This window comes from Ischnura elegans, chromosome 5, assembly GCF_921293095.1.
Source record: "Ischnura elegans chromosome 5, ioIscEleg1.1, whole genome shotgun sequence".
In the NCBI taxonomy this organism is placed as follows: Eukaryota; Metazoa; Arthropoda; class Insecta; order Odonata; family Coenagrionidae; genus Ischnura; species Ischnura elegans.
In genome coordinates this window covers 96,753,509-96,772,944 of record NC_060250.1, presented here as the reverse complement: position 1 = coordinate 96,772,944, position 19,436 = coordinate 96,753,509, and the positions used below count along the sequence as shown (strand labels likewise).

General features: G+C 36.3%; 1 protein-coding gene across 5 annotated transcripts in view; it reads left to right on the top strand.

Annotated features, from left to right (window-relative positions):
- Window positions 1-588: 588 nt before the first annotated feature.
- Window positions 589-19,436, top strand: part of LOC124159296 (sister chromatid cohesion protein PDS5 homolog A) — a 78,937-nt gene continuing 60,089 nt past the window's right edge. For 3 of the 5 annotated variants that reach the window (XM_046535020.1, XM_046535019.1, XM_046535015.1), the window contains exons 1-10: window positions 589-677; window positions 8,485-8,787; window positions 9,934-10,134; window positions 12,142-12,326; window positions 12,418-12,625; window positions 12,747-13,006; window positions 13,110-13,356; window positions 14,598-14,749; window positions 15,229-15,375; window positions 15,552-15,816. In XM_046535020.1, the coding sequence (XP_046390976.1) occupies window positions 8,605-8,787; window positions 9,934-10,134; window positions 12,142-12,326; window positions 12,418-12,625; window positions 12,747-13,006; window positions 13,110-13,356; window positions 14,598-14,749; window positions 15,229-15,375; window positions 15,552-15,816 (1,848 nt within the window). In that variant the 5' untranslated portion in view covers window positions 589-677; window positions 8,485-8,604. Of the gene's footprint in view, window positions 678-775; window positions 1,060-8,484; window positions 8,788-9,933; window positions 10,135-12,141; window positions 12,327-12,417; window positions 12,626-12,746; window positions 13,007-13,109; window positions 13,357-14,597; window positions 14,750-15,228; window positions 15,376-15,551; window positions 15,817-19,436 lie in introns of those variants that run through there. The other 2 variants (XM_046535017.1, XM_046535016.1) reach the window with 2 other exon arrangements.

Below are 19,436 nucleotides of genomic sequence, written 5' to 3'. Positions count from 1 at the left end.
AATTTGAACGTCCCTCCAAACGCCGCTATTTTAATCCCTACGCGAATAAAATGGAATAGCATTTTATTTCGGAATCAATATTTACGGATCATCTTAGGCTGGTCGTCGAATTAATTCTTAGGGATTTTTCTCTTTTTAGTCGTGACTGATAACAGCCTTATAAGACCCTGGTGCCTCCAAGGAAAAAATCCTGTGATTAGCCCCGTAATCGTCTGATCGTGGCTGTCGGGCGACCAATTTTTTACATAAATAAATTTTTATAATTTATACATGCATTGACGGTTGACTTATATTTAATAGGAGATAATCTATTTTAGGTTTTATATATGATCGCTATTCGTATGCGAGGGCAGTTTCATTTTACGATGGCGATATAACAGGGGAGTTTTATCAATTGGATAAACTAAAATTGACTGAAAAGGCTTAAAATATAGCGAGGCAAAACATTTCAAACCTTCAAAGATAATAATGGATGATATAGTGCGAGCGCACTCATTAATGTGGCTAAATACTTGAGTCACCGTAACATTAGGATTTCATATTCCGCGTTATCCCGTGATTTTGTCTGCTTGACAAGTAGACAAACAGTGGAGCCATCTGTTGTTCATTAAGAACACGACTGAAGGCTTCCGGCGTTCTGGTACGCTGAAATTATTCTTCTGGTAATTGTCGATCAAGTAAGTGATGCAGTCAAAATTTTATGTATATTAATATGTGAATCGTGTTTTGTGCTACCGAACGTTTAAACTAGTTTGTTTTGCCAAAAGAATGCTAAAAATCGCTTTTATATTGGTCGCCGCCAAAATGGCGAATGGTGCCATCTTTTGTAGAACTGTTTCATGAATTGGGATCATGTAAATGTGGAGAGAGTGTAGCATAGTAAACGGAGGATTACTAGCGGCTTTTGTACGTGAATTAATATGTGTGTTACTAGATAGAATTGCATTGTAACGTTTCCGTTTGACAGTTGATACCATTGTGATCTAGGTTAAGTCCTCCGAACCGCTACAAGATACACCACAGTATGCATCAACTGCTATTCCTTGCCAGCCGTCACATGTAAGCATTTATTTTGGAGACATTCTTATGCTTGCTGTAATTATACGGACGAATTGCTCGAATTTTCGATTTCCTTAAGAAGCAAATGTTGCAAACTGCTCAATTTAGTATATAATACTATAGCGTTAGCGGGTGTCGGATATCGGTTACTTTGTTACTTGATGTTACAAGTGGATTTCGCCATCTCATATTTACCATTGATATGTGACTTGCGTTTGTGTACATTCTATTTGTCGGTATTTGGCGTGCATTCCGGAGTTAATATCGTAGAGTGCCTCAAGAGAAACTTACCTAAGCCCCTTGAATTGGAAGTGCTTAGGCTTTGTTGTAAGTAGCTATGAGTGTCATCCGATTCATTTTCCTCACCAATATTTACGAACCATGTAAGGTTCAAAACTATAATAGGGTGTATTATTCGTGGGAATGATTTTTAAAATCTTTTTCGATAGGTGTCTTATTAGTTATCGTTTGAAGTGTTTCATAGCCTTTAATGGGGTTGAAATAATCTATCAGCGCAAGTTGAGACACATGTTTTTATCATGTCAACGAAAGATTTTCACATTTTGTTCTTCGGTGAGTCTCATTCGCTTAGTGCGTCGGTGAACTTAGAGGTAGAATATTTTTCGACTCACATTTCAGTTGTACTTGGCTATGGTCCGTCAGCTATGGCCTCTGTTGTTTTTCATTACTTATACTGTACACATTGGGCACGGCATATTTGATTTGTTGTTGTGTAAATAATATAAGTTTGGGGTATGGTCGCACCATGATCAATCATATTCTTTATTTGGTTTGAGATGTAATTGTGAGGCAAGAGTTGAGATTGTCACCTGAAAGATATTTTCATTGAGAATGTGATGGTGGCTGCTGATACTTCATTGGATTGATGATATTTTCAGTGCTTACCAAGATTCCTCCTTACGATTTCGAGTGCATTTCGATAAGTAAAATAGTAATTTCCGTGTGCGGTGAACAAAGGGCCCCTTATTTTAACCGTCCACCTTTTAAAATGGAAGCTAACATGGAATGGTGAAACTGCTTACCTAAGTAAAGGCAATTGAATTGCTTGTCATCGCGATACATTTCTGTTAAATGATGCCAATGTGTATGTTGAAATACATCACATCATTGGGTGCTACAAATTTTTATTTTATAATCACAGGTTTGTGCTCAATAGTAGTGTATGCTATGATCCTTCATTTTTATGTTGTTTGTGGATTTAAAGTTTTCACTGTATAATATACAAGAGGTTTATAATCCTGCAATGGAAATTGTTAACATTATTTTCATTTTTTAAATTAATTAATTGAGATATATCCTTATCAGTTTCACTGATCATTTTATTCTCCTTTTGTCTAATATTGTAGGCAAAATATATTTTAAATTTTTGCTTGTTATACTGTTCTTAAATTGTTACTTTTGTTGTCGGAATAAGTTCATCATATTTTTTGGGGTTGGAAATGTAAGGGTAATGCATATTTTCATTGGTGTCTCTGGAAGGAATTCCATCTTTAGGCAGGTGTCTAAAGGCCTGTTTACACTGTAAATTACTTAACCCGTACGAGTTAATGTCTAAATGTATGAACGTGAGGCTGAGCACGAAAATGTTACGTGGAACCTCCCAACTTGTGCAAATGCATGAACGGAAAATAGAATAGATTCATGAATAGGTAGAACTGATCTGTTCTAATTTGGTTCATGCATTCGTACGGGTTTCATTCTGGTCCACAAAAATCATTCACACTTGCAGACATTAACTCGTACGTGTTAATGTATTGTGTGAACAGGCCTTAAGAAAAATTTTGTGGTTAGCTAAAGGAAGTAGTGGAGAATAAGAGTGAGGAGGTGTTTCCTTTGAGGAGAGGGATGTTTTCTTTTCTCTTCAAGTTAGAAATTCCTGAGTGCCTTTCTTAATGAGTGTATAATTTTGAAGAGCTTTTAAACTTGTGTGTTTTATACTGATTTCAGTTGTACATACTTATGTAACATTTTGATTTTTCAATCCAGCTTTGAACCTTTAGTGAATTTTGATGAAAAATTAAATTGTCCTGTCATTAGAGAAATTTTGTTGATTGATGGGAACATTGTTAAATTAATGAGGGAGAGGTTAATAGAAATATGAACTTGATATTAAGACCTACTCTGTATGGTAATGGGGATCTGTTAAAATGTTTCTGGTCAGCTGATGTTTTTTCCAGTAATTACTGTGTTGAAGGCGTATCAGTAGTTCTCAGAAGATTATGGGTGCTCTTTTTCTTGCTAAAAGGACTGAGAAAGAACGTTTAGTTAATGACCTCCAAATTATGTTTTGTGTGCAATATTCCTAGCTGTGTGATGCAAATCATTGCCAAAAAGTCTCTATCCTGGATAAGCTTTGTCGTAAAGGTACACAGAACCGCAAGCCCAAGTACACATCCAGAGGATGAGGTGCTGTAGTTTTTTGCACATTGGGTCCCCGTCTGTAGTAGCATGTGTTCAATTGTCATGAATAGAAATGGTTTTGGGATTAATTTAGAAAGTATTGATGATTTTATTCTCCATGCTAATACATTTTTGGATTATTTGATCCTGTGTCTTCTCAAGTCATGTATGAGCAGCATTCATAAGTGGTATTCTAATCAACACTGTTTACACAGGTGTCATAATTGTAATTGCCAGATATTTTTTATTTACTATCTAATAAGCAGCACATTTCTAAAAATATCACCACATAATTACTCACACTTTGAACAGCCTAACTGATAGCAGTTGCAATTTTTTTGGCCTTGCCAGCATGACCATATATCATCATATCTTCTTAGATTATGTACCAATGTATTTGATGATCGCCAAATTTGTGTTATCCAGCCATTTTTGTTGTTATAGAACCCAGAATTTGGCAGTCAATGTAAACATGGTGGTGGAAACCTATGCATGAATTTTACCCATTTATTGAATGTTTCACCCCATGAAAAGTGAAGGGAAGCCTTCTAAGTTCTAAAGCAAATTCCTACTATTGCCGGTGCTAGATTCAGAGCAGAATCAACTTGCAGAAAAACTTATTTTTGATATCAGTCATTTATCCTGGAGGTGAAGATCTATTGTCGCTTGGTTTACCTGTTTTTCAAACTTATGTTGAAAACTAGAAAATAATGGTTAGGTGTATGATTTATGATAACGAAGCCTTTATTCTATATTTCATATCTCAGCGCAGTGGCGGCTGGTGGTAATTTATCCAGGGTGTGAATTAGAGCAGATACAGGATGATTAATTTCTATTATGCTAATTATAATCCATAAGCATCATATTTCGTCGTTATAGAATACGTAGCATGCAAGACATACCACTGGTATATTTTACCCTTAAAACTACATGAACAGAAATTATATAAGCATGCTAATGAAAACAATTATTCTACCTACACCTTAACAAGTGACGGTTGGTGAAATTCATTCTCCTTTCCTTCTTCGGAGCAAACTTATCTATCACCTAGTCATTGAAACCATCGATACCATCCTGGGACTTTTTTTCAATTGACAAAATTGCCAACGCAGTGAGCCTATCCTTGTCCATCTGGCTTCCTAAGAATGTTTTAACACATTAAGGGTTGAAAAAATCCTCTGTGCTTCACTAGGTGTCATCGGAATCGTTGCTAGAATTTTCAGTGGTTTAATTGTTTAACTGAATGTGTTTTGAATGTTATTGTCAACGTTGAATCCGTGGAGGGCATCGACTTTGGAGACTTTTCGGAAGTTCTTGTGCATTTGAATTATTTCAAGCTCAATTTTCAATTGACCCATTGGTTTCGAAGTTAACAGAGATTTGTGTTGTTTAAAACAAATCCGCCAATTTTTGAGTTATAAACAATTTTTTTCCAAAAAACTGTCAATAATAAATCTGACTTTCATCTATGAAAATTCCAAGTTATTGGAACGAAAACTACAAGAATACCAAGCGCTCAAAGCTGGGCAACTTGATTTTACGTGCAAAAATCGGGTATTTTTTTTAGAAAAAGTGAATTACAGGAAATACTGTGGTGTAAAAAATTTTTTTAGGTAAATGATCCAATGTAGAAATAAATTCTCTTCCATATGCTTTTTGTTGCATTGAAATTGATTGCCTCGAGTAGGATCCTGGGGGCAGAAAGAGTAGGCGGCAGCTACACTACCTGCGAGTCACTCACCAAACATGTGTGTGTGCACTCGTGTCGTTTTGAGTCTGCTCCCAGCACCCATTTGAACAGCACATGCCCCCCGCTTACCTCGTCCCGCCCGAGCACCCTCAAGCGATCGCATAGACCAAATTTGCACCCGCCGCGATGTCACGGGATCGCACACTTGCAGAGCTGTGAATTTGCCAAGGAGATAGCTGTAGCGTTCGGAGCTTCATATCACATTCATAAGTAGACAGAATATTTATCCTTCTCGTTGTAAAGTAATAGTTATCTTTCATAATTCATTCATCTTTGGTTTTATGGTGTGCACTTGCCAACATGCGTATATGAACGCGCCGCCACTGTCTCAGCAGCTACAGTTACACTACTTCCTCTTCTTATTTACAATGTTGAGATGCACTATTTCCTCTTCATACCATAGTGTAAAGCCTCTTAATTATGTTAGTCTATAATTATAATAGTTACAAACTTAAAGCGGTTGGATCATTTTCAATTTTGGTAGGTCAACTGAAATTTATTATCTCTTTACCGTCCCTGAAAATCTTGCAAGTAGCAAGTAAAGCAAAAAGCTACTATTAAATATTCCTTGCATTACTAAAGGATATATGATGCCTGATATTTTTGGTTATCCACAAGTGATGGACAAGATCAATATATTTTGACAGGCCTCACATTCAAACATAAACTTCATTGTAAAAAAAATAGATTTCTATAGAAATGGAGGAGTGGGTATGCAAAAGAAAGCCTGTAAATTGTACAGTTTGGGCCAAAAAGAGGTACTGAGTTAGTAAATAGATATTTACCATATCCTGCTGATGATTATAGTGCTCTGCTAGTATTATATTGAAGTATCATTTAAGGGGCATAGGTTTTAGAAAACTAGCATACAATTTACTGTTAACCCCTTCTTAGGTTAATTTCTGAGAGGTATCCACTTGGGATGGAGAATGGAGAAGAATATTTAAAAGAGCAGTTGATTATCCTTACTTTTTCCTGTCGTTGACACTATTTGTGAAAGAGAGTAATTTTCTTAACCCGTGGTGGAAGTTGATGGTTTCAGGCGTTACTTTATGGAAATTGCTCATGATGAATTAAAATTGTACTTTGTTTTTCCACATATATTTATTTACACGCGACCACGGGTTCGACGCACTGCGTCATCATCTGGCCAGATGATGATGCAGTGCGTTGAAACCGCGGTCATGTGTAAATAAATATATGTGGAAAAACAAAGTACAATTTTCATTCACCGTGGTAGAATGTGCTTTTATTGTAGCCCGGTAGCACATGGGGCAGGGAAAAGACGACAGGTTGGAAACAGTTGAACGAACCCTTATAAGGACTATAAAGAGCATCTATTTGAAAATTTCGGTTGGAAAAATGTCTAACAAATGAATCACATTCATTTTTAATCCATAATCATCAAGAAAATTTTGTGATCACAAGGAAAAATTACTCTATACAACTCGCAAACAGTATTCAATTCCGTCAGCATTTTGGAAATATGACATGCAGTTGAATACACACTGCTCCCAGCAAATGGGTTTTTATAGGTAGTGCATGCTGTCTTTCTTTTTCCATTTTTATGGATAGGCAGAAAGCACATCGGCCATCAGTATGCCAGCTCATGTTATAGACTCTGTCGGGTATACCCATTATTTCCTGCAGAGATAATTGAATGTTTTTCTGTTTATCCCTTTTCAGCATGTAATCTCTGGTCAACATTTTAAAAACATTATTCAACTGCTCCCTAAAACTAACAGATTTAACTTAGTTTGGTTAGTAAATATCAATACAATTGACTGCGGCAGTATTCAACAAGGTAAAAAAAGTGTTAGCAGCTATCGGTATGATATGCAAGAGACACTGTAAGTGGAGTGTAAACGATCTGAAATGTCTGCACCACCTTTAGTGGAGTTGTTATTCATAAGATTTTATGTCTATTTGTTTAAGATTCCACATTGTCATCTCGATGCATGATTGACATGAGCAATACAACTTTGTTAGCTTTAGCTTTGTATGACAGCATCACTCATTTTTTAAGACAAAAAGTACTATTTCCAACTACTCTATCTTTTGACTTTGTGATAAATACGGGTGGAATCACCCTTATTGTTATCATTTCTACTGTTGTTAGACGTATTTTAGAAGCTGAAGTGCTGAAGGGTTGGACATGAACCAGTTATCGATGGTGACATTTCTTTCAGTGTTACAAATGTACTAAATCAGTCTTTTTATCACTTGAGTCTGGCTTGTAATTAGTTTTATCATTCTGCTGATTTTGTTTTCCAATGTGCACTTCAATATTGCTGGTGTCATTTTTTTGTATCACAACAGGCAAATACTTTAATCCCATACCTTGGTGGCATGTTCGGCATGTAAACACAGAAAGAAATTGGATCTGCTCTGGAATTGTGGGAGCATCTCATCTTCTGTAACTGCTTCTTTCATACTGTAATTAATTTGGCATTTGCCAACAAAAGTTTCGAAAATTTATTCTTCAATTCATTCCTTTTGCAAATGTTATCAAATCTCAACATTCTTAGCAATTAATTGAACCTATTTACACCTATTACAAGTCTAAAATATTCAGTTCCTGTTTCATCAGCGCTCCATGGATCAAAATATTATTATGGATCGACTTTTGCACCCCTACGAAATACATTAATCACGAAAAGACCTTTGTGGGCTGGTTGAAATTTGGTCTAAAATTGTTAGTTGTCAATGAAATCTAGACCTAATGAGCGTTCACCCAAAAAGTGCCGGGGAATGTGTATTCCCTTTTTCAATTACCAGTATGTCTATTTATTTATGCAGCCTCCCAAATCATTCTGTGGTGTTAGTTTTTTAAATTTGTATTCACCCTTTTTCAAAATCTGCTGTGTAGATGGGATTGGATCATATGGTCTGCTGAGGCTTGTTGTTAGAAGTTTTCATTCTTAGTAGCTGAATACTCATGAATCCACCATTTTAAATCATACCAATTTTAAACCTGTTTAAATCCTCGTAAGACTGCATGCAAATAATTTGCAGGGAAAGAATAACATCATATTTTACGTTAGGTGATTCAATTTTAAGTCATTGTGCTTGGCAGTTGCATATGATTTTACCTTACTCAAAGAAATCCATACTTCACTAGTTTGAAATTAATTTGACTATTTCAGTGGCAACTGTTGCTTACTGGGTGGCCTAATAGATTTAATAGTAGTGGGACATGTGTTGATTATTTTAAATTCGATGTGCTATATTTTGACAGAACTCTTCTTTTTCAGGTTGTAATAGCATCCTATGCTATTCCTGCATATGTGTGGAAGTGATGCTTGATGTTGTTTCAAGATTGTCGGTGGGTTTTCACTGACTAGTCAGTGGGGCTGTGTAAGACTAAAGAGATTATGCCGAGGGGTGGTGGAGGGAGTGGGAGTGGTGGGCCTAGTGGTGCATGTTCTACTTCAGCAGGAATGGGGACGTCTGGTGGAACCACTCCTAATACTGTCACTGTGACGATAGTTTATCCCCAAGGTTGCCGGGAGGTGACAGAAGACCTTGGTCCTGATGAACTTATCCGTCGTTTAAAGGTAAAATCTTCTCTTGGCTTTTAAATAATTGTAGATGATGGTCTGATATTACTTCTGTGATCATACATATTAATGATTGTCCAGTGCTGTATATATGATAAGGGTTGTACTACGATGAAATTTAGTCTTAATTTATAAATTTTGAAAGTTATCTTTCTTCTTTGCAATTGACTTGAAATCTTGATATAGGTTCACATGTCTCTCATTCAATCATTTATCACTTGAAAACTCTTCTCAATTTGTAAAACATCCTTGTATAGCTTTCGTATAAGATATACTATGCAGTGGGGCAATTCTGGGGCTTCGGCCACAGAACTCTCAAAATGAATAGGAGAGGAAGGTTGTTTTTAGTGGAGCATCAACGTCAAACCCTTTGTCATTGCTACCGACACTCACTTGTCTACTAGCCTTGTGTGTGTGTGCTTTGTACCTCTGTGGTGTGTGTTTCAGTGTGTCTTTGGCTCCATTTGTATTTTACTCACAACAGCTATTAGGGAATTTCAACTTTTTCTTAAGTAGTTTGGGTCCCCTGCCATTCCCTCTCTCTCTCTGCTTTGCTTTCTTCCTCTCTGTCCTTTCCATTCACCCCTTCCACCACTACCCACCCTCCCTCTTATGAAGGACCGTGCCACATTCTTTTGCAAGAGCTATAAGTTGATGGATTGTGACTTATGGAATTTATTCATATTGAATGAAAATTAAACTATGTTTTTCCACTTAAAATATTTATTAGATCGCTACCATGGTTTCAATGCACTGCATTATCCTTGGGCAGGCCTTTAAAATTTCAAATTAAGCATGTGGTTTGAAAGATTCTAAATAAGGCATTTTGAATAAGAGGTTAATGGAGATATTTACATACCTTTGAATCAGTATATTACTTGTTTAGTTTATTTCCTTGTTGGGGAATACTTTGCTAATCTTTATTGGGATGTGAAAAAAATTTCTCAGGTAAACCTTAATATTAAAGTATTTGAAATAAGTGAAATTCTTTATAAGAGAATTTTCTATATATAAATATATCTTGGAAGAAAATCATGCCTCATTCTTCTTTGTTGATTTTAATGGGTGTTTAAATGAGAAATTAACCTTGTTTGTCTGATGTATAATGCATATAAAAAAAAATTTTCTCCTGATTTGTGCAAGACTCTGGCCCACACCTTCCAATCAATGGGACAAGATGAAGGTGCCTACCAAGAATATGTTCCACTTGCTCTTCATTTGGCTGAGGACTACTTTTTACTGCATCCCAGTCGTGATGTACAACTGCTCATTGCATGCTGTATTGCTGATGTCCTTAGAGTGTATGCCCCTGAAGCACCATATAAGGATCCAGAGCAAGTGAAAGTGAGTGTACTGAGTTAGTATATAGGCAATCAGAATACGGAAGATAATTATTTTTTAAGTAATTTTGGTGCTTTATTTAATTATACTTGTCATGAATATATAATGGTATTTCAATCTGAAGGGCAAATTCGTTGACTGTAACTCCCACCATCCATTCTTCTGATATGTGCTCTGTATGAAAACCAATTCTGATGTAATTAAGGGAAATAATTACGATAATCCCCAATAAATGGGGATAATGATTGATTTACTAATAACAAACTTTTTATGTCACCTGGGATTAAATCACACAGTAAAGACATATAGTCATTTTCAAATGGCATTGATTATACTCAATGGCATAAAGAAGACACAAGTTTTCAAAATTAAAAGATGGTGGAGTAATGTCTGTTAAGAAAATTCTTTCATAATTTTTGGCAGAATTATTTCAGAATTTTCATCTGCCTTTTATCAACAATAGGGTGGTTTCCTATTATTTTTTTATTGCCTAAATCGAAAGATTATTACTCCTGGAGTACGTAGTTCACGCTTTTAGATTTTTAAATGACGATATCTATTTTTCGCGATTAAATGAAAAGTGAAAATTTTCAAGCTCGCGAAAACGCGACGCTTAAGTATGAATGTCGGGAAGTCTCTCCGCGTGACGTATTTCTGGTTCCCGTTGCCGCCCTGCGAGGTGACCTTGAGGCGAGGCTTAGCGCTGATACGACGCAGGCTGCTAGCGGCTAGCCTAGTTCCCTGCTGGCTGGTAGCGCTTGGCTTAAATAAGGATTATTAATAACTTATCAAACGAGGAAAACTTTCCGACCTTAGCCAGTTTTAATAAGTGATTGTTAAGACATATTTCCCTGAGCTCTGCGCCTCATGCATGCAATGGTAACCTCAGACGACGTATAACTCCTATCTACTCGTATAGAAACTAGGTCCCTGTGACGTCACGTGGAGTGGCATCGCATGGGCGCCAATCTGGCCCTTTTCAAATGAGGATAAAAATGGACCATTGCCATTCGTCTAACCCGGTATTTCTAAAACGAAATAATTTGTATATTATGAATACACTAATGGTGGGTAACGAATCGCAATCAATGCCTTTCGTTTTCTTTGATGAAGGAAACCACCCTATTTAAATGTAAATAACCATCAGTCAAATTCATGAATTATTATTAAACTTCTACGGAGTATTTTCACGACAATGGTTTTTAATTGAATGGTGATAATCAACAATGTACTGCTGTTATTAAAATGAGACATTGCAATATTTCCACTTAGTTTTATTATTACACAATGCGTTTCGTCGTTACAAACAACATTATCAAGTGTGAAACCCCTTTCACACCATAGAAGGAGGACACGGGGTCAACTACCCAGGAGAAGAAGATCATCTGGACGAAAACTCTATCCGGATGACCATAATGCGAAAGAAGACAGTGAAGGCGTACGTGGTACCCTCACCCATCCTGGAACTTTTATTTCCTCCCCCCCACCCTGCTTCTCTTTGAGTCCCTTAAAAAAGACACTTCCCCCCCACAGCCTTCAATATCCTCACTTCTCGTCACCCAAACCCCATCCTCCACCTTACTCCCTCCCTTCAAGCACCAAGATATATGTAAGGAGGAACTCCTTCAGAATTTTTCACACTTCATAATGTTGTTTGTAACGACGAAACATGTTGTGTAATAGTAAAACTAATTGGATATATTGCAACGTCTCATTTTAATAATATTACAAACTTCCACCATATTGTGCCTAACATCATACAAGATAATGTACTGCTGATTGAAAACTCTGATCAAAGTAGATATAGCAAAATTTATGTGAAATTTTTGAATAAACTTTCATAAAATAATATCAGCTGGCTACATTTCTCAGGTTAACATTAATTTGCTCTACATAGCATTATAATGTGATCGAGTATCTTGAAATATTTTAGTAATAAGGATATATAATTTTCATAGTTTTCCTATGCAGCATTTATTACCATTAAAATCCCGCATTTCCTTTTTACAGACAATATTCCTGTTCCTGATAAAACAGCTGGCTGGACTGAAAGATCCCAAAGATCCTGCTTTCAAGCGCTACTTCTATTTGCTGGAAAATTTAGCCTATGTGAAGTCTTTCAATATGTGCTTTGAGTTGGAAGACTGCCAGGAAATCTTCTGTGCATTGTTTTCTCTCATGTTTAAAATAGTAAAGTAAGTAGTCATGGTAATGGCTTAAATGATGGTGGGTCACATTCGTTTGATAAATGAATTGTCATTGATTAATTTTTTATTGTTTTATTAGTGATGAACATTCTGGGAAAGTGAAGAGCTTTATGCTCGACGTTCTTTGTCCTGTTATCACGGAGTCGGATGTGGTATCAAATGAACTGTTGGATATCATTTTAATGAATGTTGTGGAACCAAATAAATCACAACGTAAAAATGCATATTTGTTGGCCAAAGAATTGGTTGTGAAATGCAGTGATACCCTTGAACCCTATATTCAGACGGTGAGAATATTAATTTGCCCTTTAGTTTCATTAATTTGGTACCTTTACCATCTGCAATTTAATTTTCAGGCTAAGTTTTAATTTGTATAATTCACTTAAATCTAATATTTTCTTGTTTTAGTTCTTCAATCATGTGTTGATCTTAGGAAGAGAAGAGAAGAAACTTGGAATTTCTAGGAAGGTGTATGATCTAATTTATGAGTTGAACCACATATGTCCAAGCGTTTTGTTGTCAGTTCTTCCACAGTTAGAATTTAAGCTTAAAAGTACTGAAGAAAGTGAGAGAATGGGTTCAGTGTCACTTCTAGCAAGAATGTTTTCTGAAAAAGATTCAACTCTAGCAATACATCATCGTCAATTATGGCAAGCTTTTCTGGGAAGGTATTTTTGCTCCATTTTGATTTTACTTTTAGAAAAAAATATACTTAAACAGAAAAATATGTTTAAAGTTATGGGTGATACCTATTTATCTTTTTATTTCCAGGTTTAATGATATAAGTGTTGCTATTCGCAACAAATGTGTACAATATTCTATGCATTTTCTGCTAAATCATCCAGAATTGAGAAGAGACATAACAGAGACGCTGAAGTTGCGTCAGCATGATTCAGAGGAGACAGTCCGGTATGAGGTGGTCATGGCAATTGTAACGACAGCACGTAGAGATTTTTCAGTGGTATCTGATAGTGAAGATTTGTTAGACTTTGTTAAAGAGAGAACATTGGATAAGAAGGTAAGCAAAATATAATGAGTTATTTTAAGGTTTAGAAGTAATGATGAATCAGTTTAGTTCTTTGGATCTAAGTTCCATAGGTTTTTGTGATAGGAATCAACTCTGGTTCTTGGATCTGTTGTGGTTTTTCATGGAATTGTGCTTTGGGAGTATGAATGTGCCAACACACTCTAAACATGTAAAAGATTTTTTCCATGATGATTTCTATTGATGGATTGCTTATCAGATGACACCATGAGAGTTATTTCATTTGGAAAAAATTGTTTAAGGGAATTACTTGTTTATTTGTTTACAGTGTTTTTTCTGAATTGTCATTTTTAACACACCTTGAGAAAATGCAGTTGAACTTAATAAGCAGGAAAGTAGTGTATGCAGACTTTTTGTTCTCAATCACTTTCTATAATAAAACTCTGGAGTGATTAGTAAGATGACTCACAAACACATTTAACAGCTGGAGTAATTGGCCCTTTATACAAGAATCCAGAATAATTAGACTTTAATTTGATACGGTCACCAGGCTATCGGAGCCTTACCAATTTTAGCCGTTCAACTACCATTTCACTCGCCATCCATCCTTTCTCCTTTGTTCTCACAATCACTCATGAAGGAAAATTCTCATTCTTGGGAACATGTTTTCTTTTTAGAACTATGTATATTGGCTGGTTAAACCCATAAGTGGTGCAACACAGTATCACTGTTAGTCTTTGTTTTTCAGCCTCGGTCGAAAATATTTGCATTTCTTTACCCTCTCTCTTTGTCACTGTATTGATACACCAGGCATTGAAATAAACTGGTGTCTGGTCAGAATTACCAATTTGGGTCAGAAAGTATCATTTTTCTTATTGTTTTTCATATCTGCAAATGCTGGAATTCAACAAACTTCTCATTGAAATTCAGTGGGAGTTTGGCAAATTGAAGTTGTAACCAATGCTTCTCACTGGAATCTGGAGTTACTTTGACCACTTAATCTAGAATGTTGCTAATCTGATTATGGCTTATTCCCCTACTTCATTGTTCGAGTATGGGCCAGTTTTCTTAGTGCATATAATCATAATGTGATATTTCAATAACCGTCTCTCTAACGGAAGAGAGACAATACAAAGCATCAATGGAAATTTGTTATGATTTGTTTTGGAGTGCATTGATGGTTATTATGTATTGTTATGTTTCCTAATTGATCTTAATAGTTTGTATATTTTCATAAAAATGGTTTTTAGCTGGATATATAATGTTTTTTACAGTTCAAAATAAGAAAAGAAGCTATGTGTGGTTTAGCTATGATATACAAAAAGCACTTAAGTAATCCTGATGTGCCAGAAGCAACTAAAAAAGCAGTGACATGGATTAAAGACAAAATTCTTCATGGGTACTACATGACTGGAATGGATGATAGGTATGTATTACAGCTGTTTTATGTGTCCTTGCTAAAATTAAGATTGGCTTGTCTTCAGATATTTTTGTGGTTGCTGTTCATTCAATTTCCTGTGGTTAAATGTCCGAAATGGATGAGTCTGTCACTAATTAGTGGAGTTAAGCTTAAGTGTACTTGATCAGTAGTAAAAATGAATCCTCTATTCTCCAAAGTTGACTCGGGAGGTGTTCTACTGTATTATCATTTTTTTATTTTGACTTTTATTAAATTACTGGTCGACCTAGTAAGATTTTCTTATTCATTGCGGTGACATTTTGCGAATGAAATTTTTGGATGAATTGAAGGGTCGATCTTCTGGGCTCAACTCATGAGTTAGTAAAACTTGTAGAAATCTTGATCAGATTTGCCTTTTGATTATATTTCTGGAAAATTAACTGTAAGGCTCTTTTGTAGTGTTTTAGTTTGAATGTAATAGTATTTGCATACATTTTTATTTCAAGGTTGTTGGTTGAAAGACTTCTCAATACATGCCTCGTACCATATCAATTGCCTGCTGAGGAGAGAATGAAGAAATTGTATTATCTTCTTGGGACAATTGATGAGAATGCAACAAAAGCTTTTATTGAATTACAAAAGCATCAACTTGCGTAAGTCTGCTAAATCTTTTGAAATTTTTTTCTTTCTTTAAAAGTGAATAATTGAAGCTCTACCTTTTCTTTAGTTTATATTTTATTTTTTTTCCTCTTCGTGTCCTCGATGGGTATTATTGTTTCCTTATGTGTCAGCCATTACACAATTTATAGTTTTTATTTTCTCCACTTAGGGTACGTAAGAATGTGGCAGAATTGATCGAACTTCATAAAAGGTTGCCAACTAGCACCGATGGCAATGAAGCTGGAGCTGCTGAAAGAGACAGAGAGCTAGCAGCTCGAATTAATTTCCTATCAAAGTTCCTTCCTGACTCTGTTAAGGCTCAGGAGTTCATCAAGAAATTTTCTGTGCATCTCACTCAAGATCCACAATTACTTCGAGCTATGGAAATAGTTGTTAATCCTGATGTTGGTTGCAAAGAATGTGCTGACACAGTGGTGAGTAATGCAGAAGTCCATCCAATTTGTCGTTGAAGTTGCTGATGGTTACTAGCATCATGAAGTATGCCTTTGGGTTCTCTTAGTCTTTCCCCGGAGAGTAGATGCATACCTTTCCTAATTCAATAGTTTTACACTCTTTATGTCTCTCTCATGGTATGATCTGATTATCAGTCTTAAATGCTTGAAATTATTTCTTTGAAAGAATTTGTGTAGGTTGTCAATTTCTTTTTAGAGCTCATAAAATTTGTACATATTGGTGTAAAAAGTTTTACATATGTGACATTTTTTTAAGTGTTTTAATTTTGTTGTATTAATGTATGGTGAGGAAATATTGGCTGCTATTTGAATGGGATTGTGTCTGTGCTATATCTGATAGTAACGGGAACAGTTATTATCTCAGTGTTGTAATGACTTGCTGGGTCACAATTTATTGTCCAATCTCAGCCTTTTTTTTTTTTTTTGACAAAAATCACAGAAAAGAACCCCTAAGGCTGGCTGAAGACAATGAATGATACACTTTCAACGAAAACCTAAGTAATGTTTTGTTGTTTGGGCAGCAATCCACAAATTAACCAACATAGTGAGAGATTGGGTTAATAAATTTAGTGCATTAAATGCCAGCAATGATGATTTTCTTTTTATAAAAAAATTCCTTTGGTGCCACAATTTCGACAAGATTTTAATGGAAAGATTTCTTTCTAAATAAGATCATGAGAGTGCCCTTTGACTAAGGGTAAATTTGTAAAAGCAAAAATTTAATTGGAAAAATAATTATAGTTCTTTGGAAATATAAATGTAGTAATAAAAATATTTTTTTTTAGAACATGCATAGAAGTTGCATGTGGCATTTAGTTGTTTATGTTATACATACAGACATCCCCCGAGTTACATAAGAGATGCATTTTGGCAGACTCTGCGTAAGTCAAAAATTCTGCGTTAGTGCCTCAGAGATTTCGATCGATGTGGTGAATTCCAGCGTAGAAATGCGCGGTGAATTCTCGGTGAAGTTTCATTCAATTCACTGCGATATTCATGAACTCTTCCGGGTACTCTTACGTTATTAGATAAAGAATTAATAAGCATTAATATAGTCTGAGAGTTGCATCTCGAGTATTACTAATCAAAATTCCCCTATTCCCCTAATTGACCGATCGCGTGGATTCGGGAAAGTACGGTATCTCAATGTAACATTACTAAACTGAATACTTAAATTGATTCATTATGTTATTCTGCTATCTAAGGGCCCATAGAATGCATTGTCTACTTTCTTTTAATCATTATATCTTCTGCCTATTATATATTATGTTGATTGATGAATCTGGTGGTTTCACTGTCACAGTTAATACACAAAGGAGGGGTTTCAAGGATTACAAGCAAATTACGCACAAAAAATACCAGTAAATCACTATATTCTTAGATACATTCACACGCACATACTCAATCTTTCACGCACGCAGACATATTTTCATTCTCTCACTGATTTGTCAAAGGCTGCACGGTGACGTCACCTTTGGCGTCAGCTGCTGCTGAGGCTGATATGAAGTCAACTTTTGTGAAGAAGCGGTGAAGAGATGTCTGTATCGATGCCTTCTTTATTTCACGATATATTTCTTCATAGCATGACATGGCATCTTGAAGTGCTCTACTGACCTTCGCGAACCTGTCAATGTTAGAATCAATTTTTTCAAGTTTTTCCACTGCGGAATTGTTATGCTCAAAAACCTCAGACAATCCTTTAGCCATTAAGCATTTTGATTGTCCACACACCTCATTTTCAGAGCCACCATCATCATCTTCGTCCCCTACATGTGCCCTATATGTGCTCAACTCAATCAGATCTTTGTTTGTCCACTCCTCGTGCGAATCCAATAGCTCTTCTACGTCTTCCGCCTCCACTTCAAGGTCAAGAGCATGCACAAGATCAACAACTCGGTCGATGACTTCGTTTACTTCATTGGACATAAATCCCTCGAAATGCGCGAGGCAGGGGCAAAGGATTTTCCAAACCCCATTCATATTTTTGCTTGTTACTTCTTCCCTGGATGATGCTACGTTTTTTATTGAGTGATACACATTGTAGCCCTTCCAAAACTCCCTAAATGTCATTCCACCATCCCCATTTGTAGTGGCAGTGGCATCAGCAAATGTCTTCCTTAATTAATAAGCCTTGAAAGATGCTATGACTCCCCGATCCATTGGCTGTAGAAGGGACGTTGTGTTTGGGGGCTGAAAAATCACCTTAATAAATTCATTTAAATCATCCAAGTGTGCAGAATGGCCGGGTGCATTGTCAAGTATCAGTAGGGTTTTAAGTGGAATATTTTTCTTCTGGCTGTACTCCGTCAAATCTGGTATAAAATGGTTGCAATACCAGTCCTCAAATAAAGCAGATGTAACCCGTGCTTTTGGGTTTGATTTCCATATGACTGGAAGTGAGGATTTGTCAACATGCTTTAATGCTTGCGGCTTTTCCGAGCGATAAATTAGAAGAGGTCTCGATTTGCAATCTCCCATCACGTCACCTCCAAGCAAGAGAGTTAGGCGATCTTTTGCTGCCTTAAATCCAGGTGTGGTGAGGCATTCTTTTCCAAAAAAGCTCCGTTTTGTCGACATTAAACTCCTGTTCCGATATATAGCCGCCCTCCTCAATTATTTTTTCAAGGAATTTTGTAAAACTTTCTGCTGCCTCTCTATCACCACTCGCTGCCTCACCACATAATTTCACATTATGCAAATTCCAACGATTTTTAAATCGATTGAACCACACGTTACTCACGACAGAATTTCCACCCTTCTCTCCTTTCTGATTCTTCAACAGTTCATAGAGACTTTTGGCCTTATTTTGAATTGTCAGAAAACTAAGCGGTGTACCTCTTCCATGCTGTTCCTCCATCCACACTATCAGTAATTTTTCCATTTCAGCCAGAAGATTGTGTTGCTTGGTGATAATGGTGGATCTCATACAGGCAGAACCTTTTGCATGTTCTTTTATTCGTTCCTTGTCTTTCACAATTATGTTGTATAGTAATATAGTAATAAAGTAATATAGTTGACACGGCCGTGTTTAGAACACATGATATGATTGATATCGTTAGCCCACTTTCATATTTCTTCACAATATCAATTTTCTCTTCTAGAGTGATTGTTTGTCGTCTTTTAGAAGCACCTGACTTACTCTCACTTAGACGCTTATCTGCCATTGTCGGGGGATCCAAAAGACTTCACCGTTGAAATTGTTCACTAATCCAACTGTCAACTTTGAGTTCCAGAAAGCGACTGAAGGGATTGATATAGGCATCTTACTACCCCACGATCATTTTGTGACAATTTTGCCCGACGTTGCAATGTATCAATCGAACAAGACGTCATTGGTTGCCTGAGTAGACTACATTGTTGCATCGTTTTCAGCCAACTGGGCAAGTGCTTGATTAATAATAAGGTAAAGCAGGGAGGTGCCTATGAGCCCCGAGAGTTTTTCTCCACTTTCCTCTAGTAACTACCTTCCCCTTTTCCCCTTGACGGACCGGACGAAGGGCACCGGAAGTGGCAGATGCGAATGTTTTTTCTCAAGCAAAATATGTGCAGAATATTACAACAATGTACTTTAAAGACAAAAT